This window comes from Oratosquilla oratoria, chromosome 23 (genome assembly GCF_046742065.1).
Source record: "Oratosquilla oratoria isolate Oo_2021 chromosome 23, ASM4674206v1, whole genome shotgun sequence".
NCBI classification, from domain to species: domain Eukaryota; kingdom Metazoa; phylum Arthropoda; class Malacostraca; order Stomatopoda; family Squillidae; genus Oratosquilla; species Oratosquilla oratoria.
The window spans coordinates 35,930,082-35,946,701 of NC_134799.1; the positions used below are offsets into that span (position 1 = coordinate 35,930,082).

Genomic DNA, 16,620 nt, shown 5'->3' on the forward strand with positions numbered 1-16,620 from the left:
TCCAGGAGGTGCTAAGATGGGAGAGAGGGTGGAGGGGTGTGGAGTGTATTCAGGGATGGTATGGGTGGGAATGATTTTATGCCTTTTCCTTTTTGGCTACCTCCCTTGTAAGGGGGAAAAAGCCTTGGTATATGTATGTATGTACAAAATTGGTGAAGAAAAAATAAAAAAAAGTGCACTCGGAAAGGGACCTTGGAATGATAATTAGCAAAGACATGACACCGGATAGACATATAAACAAAATAGTCAATGAAACCTACAACCTATTAAGGTCAATCAAAGTGGCATTTGGCTACTTGGAAGAAGAAATGATTAAAAGAATATTAGTCACATTAATTAGACCAAAACTGGAATATGCAGTGACACTATGGACACCCAGTACTAAAAAGAATGCAAGGAAACTAGAAAGAATACAGAGAGCAACAACAAAGTTGGCACCAGCTCTTTCCAAATTAACATACGGACAAAGATTATCGAAATTAGAACTACCAACACTAGGGCAAAGAAGAGAAAGAGGTGATCTGCTGACTATATTTAGAATCATGAAAGGAATGGAAATCCTTGACAGAAAAGATTTACTGAAAAATGACAATGGAAAAACAAGGTCATGAAAAGAAACTCAAAAAGGATAACTATAGAAGAGATCGGAAAAAGAATAGCTTCCCACACAGAGTGCTGGATATATGGAATAACTTAGATAAAGAAACAGTGTGTGCAAATACTATTCAAGATTTTAAGAAAAAACTTGATGCTGAAAGATACAAAGACAAGTCACTACAAGCATAGCCCCTTTCCCATATAGGTAATACAACTAGGTAAATACCTAACATTCACCTAATTCAAACCAATATGGGCTTTCTTCTTTGAGTAATCTATAACAGTGGCTGTGAATGGTTACTTCATGACCAAGTCACTTTCAACAAACCTCTCTGTATACAAAGAGCATCTTCCCCCTTATAAAGGAGGTAGTGAGTCAAAGCAACAAAAAACCAAAGCTACAAATTGATGTGATATTATGATGACATCCAAACTATAGGAAAAGTAATAAGACAGAGCATCAAAAGTTTGATCTCAATCAATCAATCAGTCAGTTGTTGATTCAAGTTTCTATCTACTGGGTACTAATATACCAAGGGCCTTTTCCCCCTTCTAGGTGAAGTAGCTAGCCAAGGCACACACCCACTCCCATCCATTCCCATTGTTCCCCTCTCATCTTAGCTCCTCATGGATGAAGGGTCATCCCTGTCTCTAGCCCACTGCCTGGATCAGAAGCAGTGCAGCAAGATACAGCACATCCACAGCAGGGTCCCTTCATTTACATGGCAACCCTCCCTTTTCATCCTATCATACAGAAAATAGAGAAGACAGTGAGAAATCCCTCAGGTACCTGTCATTGATCCCCCTTTATGCTGTAGGGCACATGTAGGTAAAAACTGAAGTACCTGTACTAAATTCTTCTGAAATATAAAACATATTTCCAAAAATTAGGCAGAATGAAATACCAAAAGTAATGTATTATGTTTAATCTACATCAAAAGCCTTTGCTCTGAAATAAAAATCCATTCAAGTTCTTATAATCATCTCCAGGAAAAAACTGGAAAACAAAAAGACAAATTCTCTTACAATAAACTGTTAACCAAAATTTGTCAAAGAAGTTGCATTTATGTAAAAAATGTTGACAGAGAAACATTTACACATTCATACATACATATGTATAGATTGGTAAGTTCCACATTTGTTGATCATGATATAAGTTTTGATCCTGAAAATGTGTGTACTGTACTGTACACAAATGTGTTGACACCCATACAATTTATTTACTTGTGCACATGTTGTTAATTTGCCTGTGATGTAATCATATTGTAACACCAGAGCAATAAAGGAAAGTATTTGTTTTCATGGGTTCTTGTCAAAGTTCCTCCACTCTAGATGTATTGTGTTCACATCTGAATGCTGACAGTGTTACAGTGTGAAGATATGGTTGATTGTTAAGTATTCAAGCAGTGTGGGCATATATCACCTGTTGCACTGCCTATGTTGGTACATCCTGAGTGCCGTGTGATGTCCACAGCAAAATCTGTCTAGCTGGGTCTTGAATGAAAAAGTGATTGGGGTCAACCATGGATCCTCCTTGGCTTCATGCTAGCCAGAGCTCTGTGAGTAATGTATGTACTGTCTATATTTGTGTTAATGTGATTGGGTAGGGATGGTGGCTTTTTGGAGTCTACTTCATGAATCTGGGTGTTGGTGGGTGGTCTCTCATGCAGTGTAAACAGTTAGGTGATCTATAGGTGTTGTTTGTGTGCAGCCAGTGACTGTATGTAGTGCCTTGTTTTAATTTGTAGTTTATGATATATGTCTGAAATAAGTGTTACCCATGCTGGAGCTAGTTAATTATGTGCTTTATGTAGTATTTGTATATTATTTAGCTGGAGCCACTGTCCTGGGTGGGACTTGAACTCCAACTACTGAATTGGTGACTGAGAACAGTACCAAAGCACCATCAAACCATGTGTGTGCACAATTGATGCATGTACTATTGGGAGTAACACATTATTAATACTGTGATCTTTCACCCTGACCCCACCCCAACACATACACAAACAATGAAGGGGACAGTAATGACAACTTATAGTATTAATAAAAGTATTTAAATCCATGAGCATGGCAAATTCAGTATCATGGCAGAGAAGCCCAAGATACTAACCAATATAACAAGCTGTATGTGTGTGTGTGTCATGCTGGTTGAGTAGGTGGGCAGTGTATTTACTTAATTTCCCAAATTGTAATATATAGTCAAGGACCTAAACTCATGGGGTGGAATGATTTGTGTGCTTGAACTTAGTTGTTGCTGTGGTGGTGGGAGAGGATAAAAGATGTGTTTATCTGGTGTGTATATGTGCAATACATATGTGTTTTGAGTATGCATGTGTACAAACTCGCAAAAGATTATCTAATGTAGTAACATTCAGTCCTTTTATTTCTGCATGCACGCACACACATGTACAACTGCACAGCATATGAAAAGTTATTGAAACTGTGAATAATCCTTTAGTACATTAGAAAACCTTACACATCACACTTTCACATTTGGAAGGGTCATTTTTATCCACCCATAAAACATAACTTCAAGTACACCTACAATAATTCTACATATCCTATTTGAACATACACATCTTCAAAACTCTTACAGATGAAGTTCTAACTGACTGTAAGGTACAAAAGTTCCATGAAACGAAGTATAAAATTTTGGCACTTGGTAGAAAGTTGGATTCTGGCTAGTGTTTGGTCAGTTACAATAGGAAGTCTGAACAGAATTGTTGGGAAGTACTGTAACCATTTGTAGTACTGAAATGCTGGTATAGGCTTTTGAACTAAGCTGTAATGAGGTCGATAAGCACCCTCTTGTAGTCACCAGAAGTGTCACCCTGTAAACACAAAGTAGTTATTATAAGTACAGTTTGAAAACAGAATACATGTAATCCCTTATGTGCAGTGATAAAATAGTTATCTTCTCTGGCAAATATTTGACAATTTTGTTCAATGAAGGGGCAGACTGAGCTGAAGCATTACTTGAATAAATTTCACTCCAATCTAATGACCTGACACCAATGACAGGTATGGATGACAAAATGGTGAACACAAAATCAGATATACTTTAGAAGAGGAAAAAAACCCAGAGAATAATGTTAAATTGTAATTAAAATAAAGCATAACATTATTAAGGCAAGGGCAAAGAAAAATATGAGACATAATGAGCAAAGAGGATGAAGGGTAACACAAAGAAGAACAAGAAAATGTAGAGACAGAAGTTGTGAAGATTTTATATGATATGGAAATGCATCATGAAAGGTGGGTATATGCTTTGGTTTGGTCAGTCCCTTACATGGGCAAACAGGCCTTTTGGTATTACTATGTATGTGTCATACTAAGGATGTAAAGAGGACCAAATTTCATCATGCATGGAAAGAAAGAAGTATCAACAGTGTAAGGCTAAGGAAATTACATCAATCATGGGGAATGGTATGCACATGATAAGATGGTAGAAGTGTTGGGTTCACAACATACAAGAAGCACATCTATTAAAAATTAAGTTCAGGTTAAAAACCCATGTTAAATGAGATAATCAACAGAATGCAGAAACTAATACATAAGGACAATTTTAAGAATATCGGGATCAGAGGACAACTGAGGATAAACAAGCAAAAAATGAGGGGACTTCCTCATCTATTCAAGGAAAGAAATGATAAAAAAATGGCAAGAGAAGTAAGAGGTTTCCTGAAGAGTTTAAATAATAAACTGAGGAAATGGTATATAAAAAAGGTCAAAGACCAAAGTACAGGAAGTATTCCATGAAAATTAAAAATATCATAAACTAATGTAGATGGTTCATCAATGATTACTTGACAGTAAATAAATCCAATATTTCATGGTTAGTAGAGACCAAGCTACCAATTCATATGGATCTCCTAATGGGAGGTGAGATAATTGTAATAAAAATAGCATAATAGTGGAAAGAATTACATTAGATGCAAGTATGACTGAAGTAATACATCTGATAATTAAAACCAAGGAGAAAAAAAAATCATTGTAGCATATGTTGCCCTCAGAGCCTCTGGGTGGGCCATGAAGCTGTAGCAAGTTACCTGGGAGTTATGGGTCTTCTGCAAGAGGGACCTAGATTGATTGACTGATGAGTGCCTTTAACAAATATTAATATCAAGAAATGTTGTAAAGAGGTGAACTGAGGGGATCAGGAAGTAGGTGGTTATGATTCTTGGGGCAATATTATGTTAAATATTGTAATGGATAACACTATGCTCCAATGGATCAAATATGTAACAGGAGTAAGGGCAGATAATAATCTTGCCACACTGGACTTCCTGTGATACTCTTTAAAGCATACCTGAAAAAAAGTATGTATGTATATGTATGTATGTATGTATGTATGTGTGTATATATATATCTATATATATATATAATGTATTCTCCTTTTCTGCATGGGGGGATAGAGAGGGGGGGTCGCCAATTTAATGAAGTGGCAGTGGACAAGGTGCAGGGATGACCTGTCATCCAGGAGGTGCTAAGATAAGAGGGAGGGAAGAGGGTGGAGGGGAGGGGAGTATATTTAGGGATAGAATGGGTGGGAATGGTTTTATGCCTTTTTCTTTTTGGCTACCTCCCTTGTAAGGGGGAAAAGGCCTTGGTATATGTATGTATGTGTATATATATATATGACGTAAGCGTAGTAGGAAACACAGGAGTCTTAGTCTTGAGTTTATTCCTGACTTGTTTCGCAGGTATGCTTTTTCGTGCTACAAATGAAGCTGACGAGCATTTTAAACAGAGACACCTTCCTCAAGGACTGTCTTGAAGAACTGGTTCTTCCAAGATCAGCTCCACACCACCTCCACAAAGGCATAAAATCCATTCCCACCCATTTCATCCCCACATACTCCACTCCCATTCACCATCCCTCCCTCTCTCCTATCTTGGCTCCTCCTGGATGACAGGTTAACCATGCATCTCATCCACTACCCAGGTTCAGAAGCAATATAGCAAGACAGAACACATCCACAACAAGGCTGCTTCATTTAATCGGCGACCCTCCCTCTCCATCCCCTCATGCAGAAATAGAGAAGACAGGGAGAAATCCCTTTTGGCTGCATCAAGATATCATTCACACGTACTCCCTCCCCCTCCCCCATCTTCCACCCACTCCCTTCCATGCATCACAGCATCATTCATACACAACCATTCTCCACTCACCCCTATCTTCTGTTTTCTCCCTTCCTTCCCCAACAGACATTCCCCTTTTTCCCAATACCCCTTTTACCTCATCCATTTCATCCTTGGTCACCCCCTCATGTTCACTCCTTCCACACCTCTTTTACCAATCTTTCTTCACTCACTTTCCATGTGTTCAAACCATCCCAATACTCTTTTATCCCTTACCTCCCAACTCCCTTTCCACCCCTGCTCTCCCCCTTGCCTCCTCCTTTCTCACTCTATCCAACCTAGTAACCACTATTATATATCTCTGGCATTTCATTTCAAACACATTTAAACTCTTCCTCTTTTTATGTTCCATGTTTCTGCCCCATGCAGTGCTGTCAGCATGATCACTCCTTCATAAATCTCCTCTTACCATCCATTTCCAAATGTCTATTTCTCATTACACTTTTTAATCTCATAAGGTATTTACTTGCTTCCCTCAATCTACATTCTGCCTCCACCACTCCTCCCTTTCCCACCACATTCACACCCAAGTATCTAAAGCTATCCACTTCCTCCTGTCTCTCTCCCTTAATACTCACTTCCAATTTGCTGCTACATTCTCCCCTTGTACATCTCATCACTTTACTTTTACCCACATTTATCTTAAACTTCCTTCTTTCTCACACCTTCCCAAACTCTGTCACTAACTTCCTTAATCCTCCTCTGATTCACCACAAGTGCAGTGTTGTCAGCAAATAAAAACTGGTTTATCTCCCACTTTCCTCCATTTTCTTTAACCATCTCCAATCCCTGGCCCATTACCCTTGCATTTACCTCTCACACCACCCCAACCATGTATAAATTGAACAGCCAAGGTAATGTAACACATCTCTGGCAAAGTCCCACCTTTACTTCAAACCACTCACTCTCTCTATTTCTAATTCTAACACAGGCTCTACTACTCTTGTAAAAACTCTTGACTGCTCTTAACAGCTTTCCTCCTATCCCATATATCTGCAATACCTCCCACAGTGCCTTCCTGTCTACCCTATCATAAGCCTTTTCCAGATCCATAAAGGCCCAAAATACATCTTACCTTTTCCTAAAGCTTTCTCATATCTGCCTTACAACAAAATTCTTATCCACACAAACACTACCTGTCCTAAATCCACACTCTTCCTCAATCTGTTCCTCTCCTAATTCTCTTAATCAAAACCCTCCCATTAGCCTTCCCAACTACACTCAACAAACTGATCCCTCTGAAACTACTACACTCACACTTGTCCCCTTTTCCCTTGTAAAGTGGAACTATACAGGCACTCCTCCAGTACTCTACCCACTTTTAGACAAACATTAAACAACCTTACCAGCCAGTCCACCATCACTGTACCTCCCCTTTTTAGGCACTGCATGACACCCATCTAACCCAAGTGCCTTACATACTCTCAACAATTTAACAACAGTTTTCACCTCGTCTTTCCTTATTTCTCCTCCCTTTTCTTCACTCATCACTGTCATTTTCTAAGCGCTTCCAACTGCAACTAGCTTTCCCTCCCTATCCTCCTTCATATTTAGCAACCCCCTATACTCTGCCCACCTTCCTCCTACTGCTGTCTCTTCCATTATCATCTCTCCATCTGCACCTTTTACCTTTTCTTCTCTACTTGATTCACCTCCTCTTCCTCTCTTAATTTCCTTCCAAAACATATATTCATTACTTTCAAAATTTTCTGTCATACTTTTATCCCATTTCATATCTGCTCTCCTCTTTGCCTCCTTTATTTTATGCTTTACTTCTCCTTTCTTTGTACCTCTCATATGACTCTCATCCTATTTTGTAACCAATCTGTGAATGCTCGTTTCCTCTGTTCTACAACCTTCTTTATTTCATCATTCCACTACTCGCTACCCTTCCTTCTATTTCCTCCCGTCCTCCTTGTTCCACACACCAACTTTGCACACCTTGTGACTCTCTCCTTGAACAGTCCCCATTCCTGTAAACTGCTGTTGTATGCCGATGATTCAGCCTTACTAGTTTCTGGCAAAGATGTAAATAGGATTGAGACGTTACTCAGTGAAGAGTTATTGAATGTCAGCAAGTGGTTGTTGGATAACAAATTGTCTCTACATCTAGGTAAAACAGAATCCATTCTCTTTGGCTCCAATCAAAAACTCAAAAATGCTCCCAACTTCAATATCCAATGTAATGATACTAGTATTCAACCTAGGTCTGTTGTCAAATATCTTGGAACAGAAATTGATCAAAATGTATCGGGAGAAGTTATGGCACAAAAAATAATTAAAAGGGTCAGCTCCAGAACAAAATTTTTGGCAAGAATACAAAAATACCTAGATGTAGAGACAATGAAGTTACTAGCTTCAGCCCTGGTCCAGTGTCATATTGACTATGCTTGTTCTTCCTGGTATAGCAACCTATCTAAAAAATCTAAGAGTAATCTTCAAATATGTCAAAACAAACTAATCAGGACCGTTTTGAAAATGCATCCACGTACTCATCTAGATTATACGCATTTTAAACTGTTAAATTGGTTACCTGTTGAGAAACGTGTTGCTCAGTTAAAGCTTAATCATGTTCACCAAATTGTGAACGACTCTTGTCCCAGTTATTTGTCAGATACGTTTACACTTGTCAGAAATGCTCGTTCCCTGAGAACTCGTTCTAGTAGGTCATCTGTCATTGTACCTAGGTTTAATAGTTCGTTAGGGAAAAGTACTTTCAAATACACTGGTGCTATTGCTTGGAACTCTTTACCGACCAACATTCAATCAATTGTATCTAAAAGTAGTTTTAAAAAATCTGTTAAATGTTATCTTTTAGACACTGTTCTCTCTGAAGAAAATAGTTTATATGTTTAATTTACACTTCTTATAATCCTAATTTACACTTCGTATAACCTAGCTTTTCTATGATAATCCTTTCCTAATTGTAATATGAGGACCACAGTGGAAATAAGTCTTTTGACTTTCTGTGCCATCCTCGGATGTACAATTATATATACTGTGTATAATATTGAGTCTTGTATGTATTGTACTTATTGTATGTATGATTGTATCCGAATAAAATTCAATTCAATTCAATCCTCCTCCATTTCTTGTTCTACTCTATCCTTCACTCCCTCCCACTCCTCTCTCAGCTTATTTTTGTACTTTTCTTTTTCATTTAAGCAGTTTACTCCAAGCATTTCCCTACCTTCTGTCCTTTTCCTCTTTCTCCATCTATCCTCCACTCTCAACTTACTTTCCACCAAAAAATTATCTGATATTCCCTCAATCACTCCCCTTAGAACATGTATATCCAAAGCTCTTCCTACTCCTCTCCTGGTTACCACTATGTAGTCCATTAAAGTCCTATCTACCACCTTTCCATCCACCACCCTCCCATGTGTACTTATGCTTGACTTTCTTCCTAAACACTGTATTTGCTATCATCAACTCTCTTTCTAGACACATCTCCACCTTCAACTCTCCACTACAATTCTTTCCTGGAACTCCACATTTCCCAACCACTCCATCTATTGGTTCATTTCCTACCTTAACATTAAGATCTCCCAACATCACTACATTGATATTTCTCCATTAACCCTCTATGCACTCATTCAAATCTATCAAAAAAGCCTCCCTTTCCTCTAGTGAGAAGAGTGTAGAATATACACTCTTCTTACTACCAGGCCCACATGCACTTACAAAAACTCACATCTCCCTTCCCAGTTTCACCTTCATCCACATTAACCTTGAAGAAACCTTCTTCCACTCCACCACACATTTACCTATCTCTTCACTTACTTGTATAGCCACCCCTTCTTTCCCTCGTCCTCTCTTCACTCCTGGCACCCTCCCAACTACACTCCCAAACTCGAGCTCACCCCTCCCTTTCAACTTAGTTTTACTCAATACCAACATATCCACCTTTCTTCTCGCAAACATTATATATATATATATATATATATATATATATATATTATGTAGTACTTCAGGTTTTAGTTATCTTGGGAATGATTTTTCTGATGTGCTGATTTCCTAGGGAGTTGGTGAAATATAGAAATTGTGATATGAGTATGTGTTTTGTGTATGGATGCATTTTGAAGTACTGGAGGTAGGTTATTGTAGAAGTTTGAGAAGCATATTGTTGGGGGTGTTTTATTGTTGCATTTGGTAGGTTGTGTTTACATAAAACTTTGTGCCTACATATGTCATGTAATACTCTATGGAAAAGTTTTTGGATTTTGAGTCTTGATTTTCTACTGGTGCTCTTTTGGTACAACCAGTTACTCTTAATGCTTTATTTTTTGTTGTATGTTGGGTGTCACTGTTTTCTTAATTGTTGGATACTTTGCTGTGTATGCATAGTTAAGTGTAGTTCAACTCCAATGATCTTTTTTGACAGGTATGTCTAGAGACTGTGTTCTTTATATACAGTATATATATTGCCACCATGACTGCTGTTAGATAGTAGCTCATTGATGAACCCTTCCAGCATTCGTTTGTGAGAAGTGTTTAGGTGGAATGGCCTTCTTTCAATCCACTTTTGATTTGAATAGGTATTTACATTCTGATTTTTTCTTGGATCAGTCATCCCATCAGTTTAGACATGGTAAAGAGGAGAGAGATAGGTATGTAGGATGATGGGTTCTCCTAGCACTTTGTTTGGTTTCAAGATGGGGATTACCTAGTCTGTCCCTCATATGAATAAAACTCTTCTGATAGCTGAACAACTTTCATGACATATACTACCATGTTCAAAGGGTGAACAAGTATTTTAAGATTACCTTGATGTCATGCTCCAATGTTTTCTTATAAATCTTATGGTATTCTTCCTTGATGTTACCCATGTCAATTTCTGAACGTGTCACAACCAGGCGAATGAGTGCCCTATCATTAGTACCCATTCCTGCCATTGCATCATGGATCTCAACAGCAAAGAAGGCAGCACGATTCTGGATGCAACGATCTGTAAAAAGAGATGGTGAAAGGGTTCAATAAACTCCATCATGGAATACCTTCAGAATAACTTTCATGTTGAGATACTGACAAGTAGGGTGAAGGTGGGTGAACATGGACATGAGTAATCCAAGTTTTATTTGTTTTGTGTCTTGCTGCATTATTTCTGACCCAGGGCAGTGGATGGGATACAGGGATGACCTGTCATCCATGAGGAGCTAAGATGAAAGGGAGGAAAGGGTGTGGATGGGAGTGGAATGAGTGGGAGTGGGTATATGCTTTTTGAAATGGCTACCTCCCTTGTTAGGGGGAAGAAGCCTTTGATATATAGATAGATAAAGATAAAACTTGGATTAAGACACATCTTCCTTTGCCCTCTTTCAATAATCTCCATCATGTAAATCACACCTATCTTATTTCCACACAAAATGAAATACCATAAATTATGCCCTTTGTCCACAAAAACAGTCATGATTTACAGAAAATATTCCAATAGCTGTTCATTTATTCCAAATTAACACATTCATACTTGACAAGTAGACCTTTTTATATTCCTTGACACCATACTCAATATCTGGCATCTCACAATGCAAGAGTAAAAATTATTAGTATCCAAAGGATGTTACAAAATATGAAATAAATACAAAGGTTGAAGTAAAGATTAAGACATACATATATCAAGGGTTTTTTCCCCCTTACAAGGGTGGTAGTCTAAGTCAAAGGTATAAATTCACTCCAACCCATTTCATCCCCACATAATTCACTCCCATTCACCACCCCTCCCTCCCATAATACTTTTCAATATTGGATTTTCAATATCTATTTTGTGCCCAATACCCTATCTGGAGTATTGGCTGCATGTTATTGTGGCAAAGTAAAATGCAGTTGATACTTTAGGGTCTATCTGGGGCGCCCCTATGGACCAGAGCCACACATCAATTTGTCTGTGATAGAGGAAGACTCTGTTCATAGAGAAATGATGACACTTTTATTATACTGCGAATGTCACTCCATTATGCTGTCCCCCAACCCGTTGTTACTGTCCTGTGCCACTCTGAATATTCATTTCCTTGTTTTGCCTACCCTGTGGTGGGGGAAAAGAGTGCTACCACCAAGTCTTCCCACTTGAGTCATAAAAGGCGACAAAAAAACGGGATGGGGGATAGGACTAGGAATCCTTCTACCTGTAGCCCCACAGGGGACACTCATAAAAAAAGTAAAGGCATAAGAGGGTCTATATGTTTTCCAACCAGTACCATAAGGTTTGGGTCTTTTAATGTGCATGGATGTGGTACAGATGCGAGTAAAAGGGAAGAGATAGGCAGTATGTTTGTGAGAAGAAAGATGGATGTGTTGGCACTGAGTGAAACTAAATTGAAAGGGAGGGGCAAGTATGAGTTTGGGAGTGTAGTTGGGAGGTTCTTGGGAGTGAAGAAGGGATGAGGGAGAAATGGGGTGGCTATACTAGTAAGTGAAGAGATAGGTAAGCATGTAGTGGAGTGGAAGGTTTCTTCAAGGTTGATGTGGATGAAGGTGAAACTGGGAAGGGAGATGTGGGTCTTTGTAAGTGCATATGGGCCTGGTAGTGAGAAGAGCATAGAGGAAAGGAAGGCTTTTTGGATAGATTTAAATGAGTGCATAGAGGGATTAGGAGGAAATGTCAATGTTGTTGTATTGGGAGACCTTAATGCTAGGGTAGGAAATGAACCAATAGACAGAGTGATTGGGAAGTATGGAGTTCCAAGAAAGAATCATGGTGGAGATGTGTCTTGAAAGAGAGTTGATGATAGCAACTACAGTGTTTTGGAAAAAAATCAAGCATAAGTGCACATGGGAGAAAGTGGTGGATGGAAGGGTGGCAGATAGAGCGTTAATGGACTATTTAGTGGTAACCAGAAGTATGGTAGGAAGAGTTAAGGATGTACATGTTCTAAGGGGAGAGAGTGGGGGAATGTCAGATCATTTTCTGGTGGAAGGTAAGTTGAGAATGGAGAATAGGTGGAGAAAGATGAAAAGGGCAGAAGATAGGGAGGTACTTGGAGTGAACTGATTAAATGAGGAAGAAAAGGAGGAGTATAAGAAGAAGCTGAGAGAGGAGTGGGAGGTAGTGAAGGATAGAGTAGAACTAGGAGTGGAGGAGGAATGGGGATGGTTCAAGGAGGGAGTCATAAGGTGTGCAAAGATGGTGTGTGGAACAAGGAGGATGGGGGGAAATAGAAGGAAGGGTAGTGAGTGTTGGGATGAGGAAGCAAAGAAGGGTGTAGAAGAGAAGAAGCAGGCTTTCATAGATTGGTTACAAATTAGGATGAGGGAATTATATGAGAGGTACAAAGTAAAGAGAAGAGAAGTAAAGCACAAGATAAAGGAGGCAAAGAGGAGAGCAGATGTGAAATGGTATAAGAGTATGACAGAAAATTTTGAAAGTAATAAAAAGATGTTTTGGAAAGAAATTAAAGGAGGAAGAGAAGGTGAACCAAGTACAGAAGAAAAGTTAAAAAGCGCAGATGGAGAGATGATAATGGAAGAGAAGGCAGTGAGAGGAAGGTGGGCAAAGTATTTTAGGGAGTTGTTAAATGTAAAGGAGGATAGGGAGGGAAAGGTAGTTGCAGTGGGAAGCACTAAGTAAATGACAGTGATGAGTGAGGTAAGTGGAGGAGAAATAAGGAAAGATGAAGTGAAAGCAGCTGTTAAGATGATGAGAGCAGGTAAGGCACCTGGGTTGGATGGATGCCATGCAGAATGTCTGAAAAAAGGAGGTACAGTTATGGTGGACTGGCTGGTAAAGTTATTTAATGTTTGTTTAAGAGAGGGTAGATTGCTGAAGGACTGAAGGAGTGCCTGTATAGTTCCACTTTACAAGGGAATAGGGGACAAGTGTGAATGTAGTAGTTTCAGAGGGATCAGTTTGTTAAGTGTAGTTGGGAAGGCTTATGGGAGGGTCTTGATTGAGAGGATTAGGAGAAGAACAGAGGGATGGTGAGGAACAGTGGTTTTAGGACAGGTAGAGGTTGTGTAGATCAGATTTTTATGGTAAGACAAGATATGTGAGAAAGCTATAGGAAAAGGAAAGGATGTTTTTTGGGCTTTTATATATACATATACCAAGGCTTTTTTCCCCTTACAAGGGGGGTAGCCAAAAAGGAAAAGGCATAAAATCATTCCCACCCATTCCATCCCTCAATACACTCCACCCTCCCTCTTATCTTAGCACCTGGATGACGGGTCATCCCTGCACCTTGTCCACTGCCCTGGGTCAGAAGCAGTGTCGCAAGACACAGCACATTCACAGCAAGGCTGCTTTATTAAATCGGCGATCCCCCCCTCTCCATCTCCCCATTGCATAAAAGGAGAAGACGGGGAGAAATCCCTTCGGGCTGCGTCAAAATTTGCTCACACATACTACCTCACCCCCCATCCCCCAGCCCATTCCACTTCATGCATCACAACATCATCCATATACAACCGTTCTCCATTCACCCCTGTCTTCTGTCCTCTCCCGTCCTTCCTCAACAGATATTCCCCTCTTCCCCAAAGCCCCCTTCACCCCATCCATCCACCTCATCCTAGGACGTTCCCTCATGTTCACTTCCTCCACATCTGCCTTCCATACCTCTTTTACTAGTCTTTCTTCACTCATTCTTTCCATGTGTCCAAACCATCCTAATACTCTTTCATCAACCCTATCTCCCAACTCCCTTTCCACCCCTGTTCTCCTCCTCACCTCCTCATTTCTCACTCTATCTAGCTTAGTAACCCCCATCATACTTCTCAGACACCTCATCTCAAACACATTCAAACTCCTTCTCTCTTCCTCTCTTATGTTCCATGTTTCTGCCCCATACAGTGCTGTTGGCACAATCACTCCTTCATACAGTCTCCTCTTAGCATCCATTCCCAAATGTCTATTCCTCATTACACTCTTTAATCCACCAAGGCATTTACTCGCTTCTCTCAATCTACATTCTACCTCCACCTTTTCCTGCCACATTTGCACCCAAGTATCTAAAACTATCCTCTTCCTCCAGTCGCTCTCCCTTAATGCTCACTTCCAGTCTACTGCCACTTTCACCCCTTGTACATCTCATCACCTCATCACATCTCATCTCATCTCATCACCCACATTTATCTTCAGATTTCTTCTATCACATACTCTCCCAAACTCTGTCACCAACTTCCTCAATCCCTCTTCCAATCCTGCCACAAGTGCAGTGTCGTCCGCAAACAACAGCTGGCTCACCTCCCACTTTTCTCCATTTTCTTTAACCATCTCCAATCCCTGACCCACTACCCTTGCATTTACCTCTCGCACTACCCCATCCATGTATAAGTTGAACAGCCAGGGCGACATAATGCATCCTTGACAAAGTCCCACCTTTACCTCGAGCCACTCGCTCTCTCCATTTCTAATCCTGACACAAAAGGATTACAAAGGCGGAGCATGCCGACAGGAGACCTTTTGGTCCATATCTAGGTCGGATGCGAAGAAAAAAAAATCAATAATAATAAAATAATAAATAAAAAAACTATAATAATGTGAATAAATAAAATACATAAATAATTGCATAGGTATAGTTAAATAGTAAACAAAAAGGTAAATAGTAAATAATAGTAAATTGACAAAACTAATAATAAATGAAAATCAGAGACAAATGACAAAAAAAAAAAAAAAATATATATATAAAATAAATTATAATCATTACAGCATCTTGCTTAGGTGTTTATCTAAATGATTCTTAAAGCTTCGAACTGAACTACATTGCACTACATGTGCAGGAAGTTTATTCCATTCATTAACTACACGGTTGGCAAAGTTGTTTCTACCTACTTCCAAATTGAATCTATTTCCGGACAGTTTGAGACCATTGTTTTTTGTCTGATTCTCATTCAATGTGAGCGAGTTTTTTTTTTTTTTCGAAATTCGGGAGTGAAGAATCACTCCCACGGGCTTTGAAACCCAATCAGTACAACCCAAAAACCTACACCAAATCCCCCTCACAGGCCATGGTTACTAAGTAGATCCTAACAACACAAGCTCTACTATTCTCATAAAAACTCTTGACAGCTCTTAACAGCTTTCCTCCTATCCCGTATATCTGCATAACCTCCCAGTGCCTTTCTGTCTACCCTATCGTAAGCCTTTTCCAGATCCATAAAAGCCAAAAAAAAATCCTTCCTCTTTCCTATAGCTTTCTCACATATCTGTCTTACCACAAAGATCTGGTCTACACAACCTCTACCTGTCTTAAATCCACACTGTTCCTCATCAATTACTCCCTCTGTTCCTCTCCTAATCCTCTCAATCAAGATCCTCCCATAAGCCTTCCCAACTACACTTAACAAGCTAATCCCTCTGAAACTACTTTTATGGATTTGGAAAAGGCTTATGACAGGATAGACAAGAAGGCACTGTGGGAGGTATTGCAGATATATGGGATAGGAGGAAAGTTGTTAAGAGCAGTCAAGAGTTTTTACAATAGTAGTGAGCTTGTGTTAGGATTAGAAATGGAGAGAGTGAATGGTTTGACGTAAAGGGGGGACTTCGTCATGGATGTGTTATGCCGCCCTGGCTGTTCAATCTATACATGGATAGGGTGGTGTGAGAGGTGAATGCAGGGGTAATGGGTCAGGGGTTGTAGATGGTTAAAGAAAATGGAGAAACGTAGGAGATAATCCAGTTGTTTTTTGCTGACGACATTGCGCTTGTAGCAGGATCAGAGGAGGGATTGAGGAAGTTAGTGACAGAGTTTGGGAAGGTGTGTGAAAGAAGGATGTTGAAGATAAATGTGGGAGAGAATGGCAGCAGGCTGGAAGTGAATATTAAGGGAGAGAGACTGGAGGAAGTGGATAGTTTTAGACACTTGGGTGCAAATATGGCAGGAAAGGGAGGAGTGGGGGTGGAGGTAGAATGTAGATTGAGAGAAGCAAGTAAATGCCTTGGTGGAT

At 39.6% G+C, this 16,620-nt stretch overlaps 1 protein-coding gene across 4 annotated transcripts in view; it reads right to left on the reverse strand.

The window, feature by feature from the left end:
• Positions 1-1,507: 1,507 nt before the first annotated feature.
• The window catches only part of LOC143038060 (annexin B9-like), an 88,274-nt gene continuing 73,161 nt past the window's right edge, over positions 1,508-16,620 (reverse strand). For all 4 annotated transcript variants that reach the window (XM_076206952.1, XM_076206949.1, XM_076206951.1 and 1 more), the window contains 2 exons: positions 10,506-10,687; positions 1,508-3,428 (listed from right to left, as the gene is read on the reverse strand). In XM_076206952.1, coding sequence (XP_076063067.1) covers positions 3,375-3,428; positions 10,506-10,687 — 236 coding nt within the window. In that variant the 3' untranslated portion in view covers positions 1,508-3,374. The remainder of the gene's footprint in view (positions 3,429-10,505; positions 10,688-16,620) is intronic.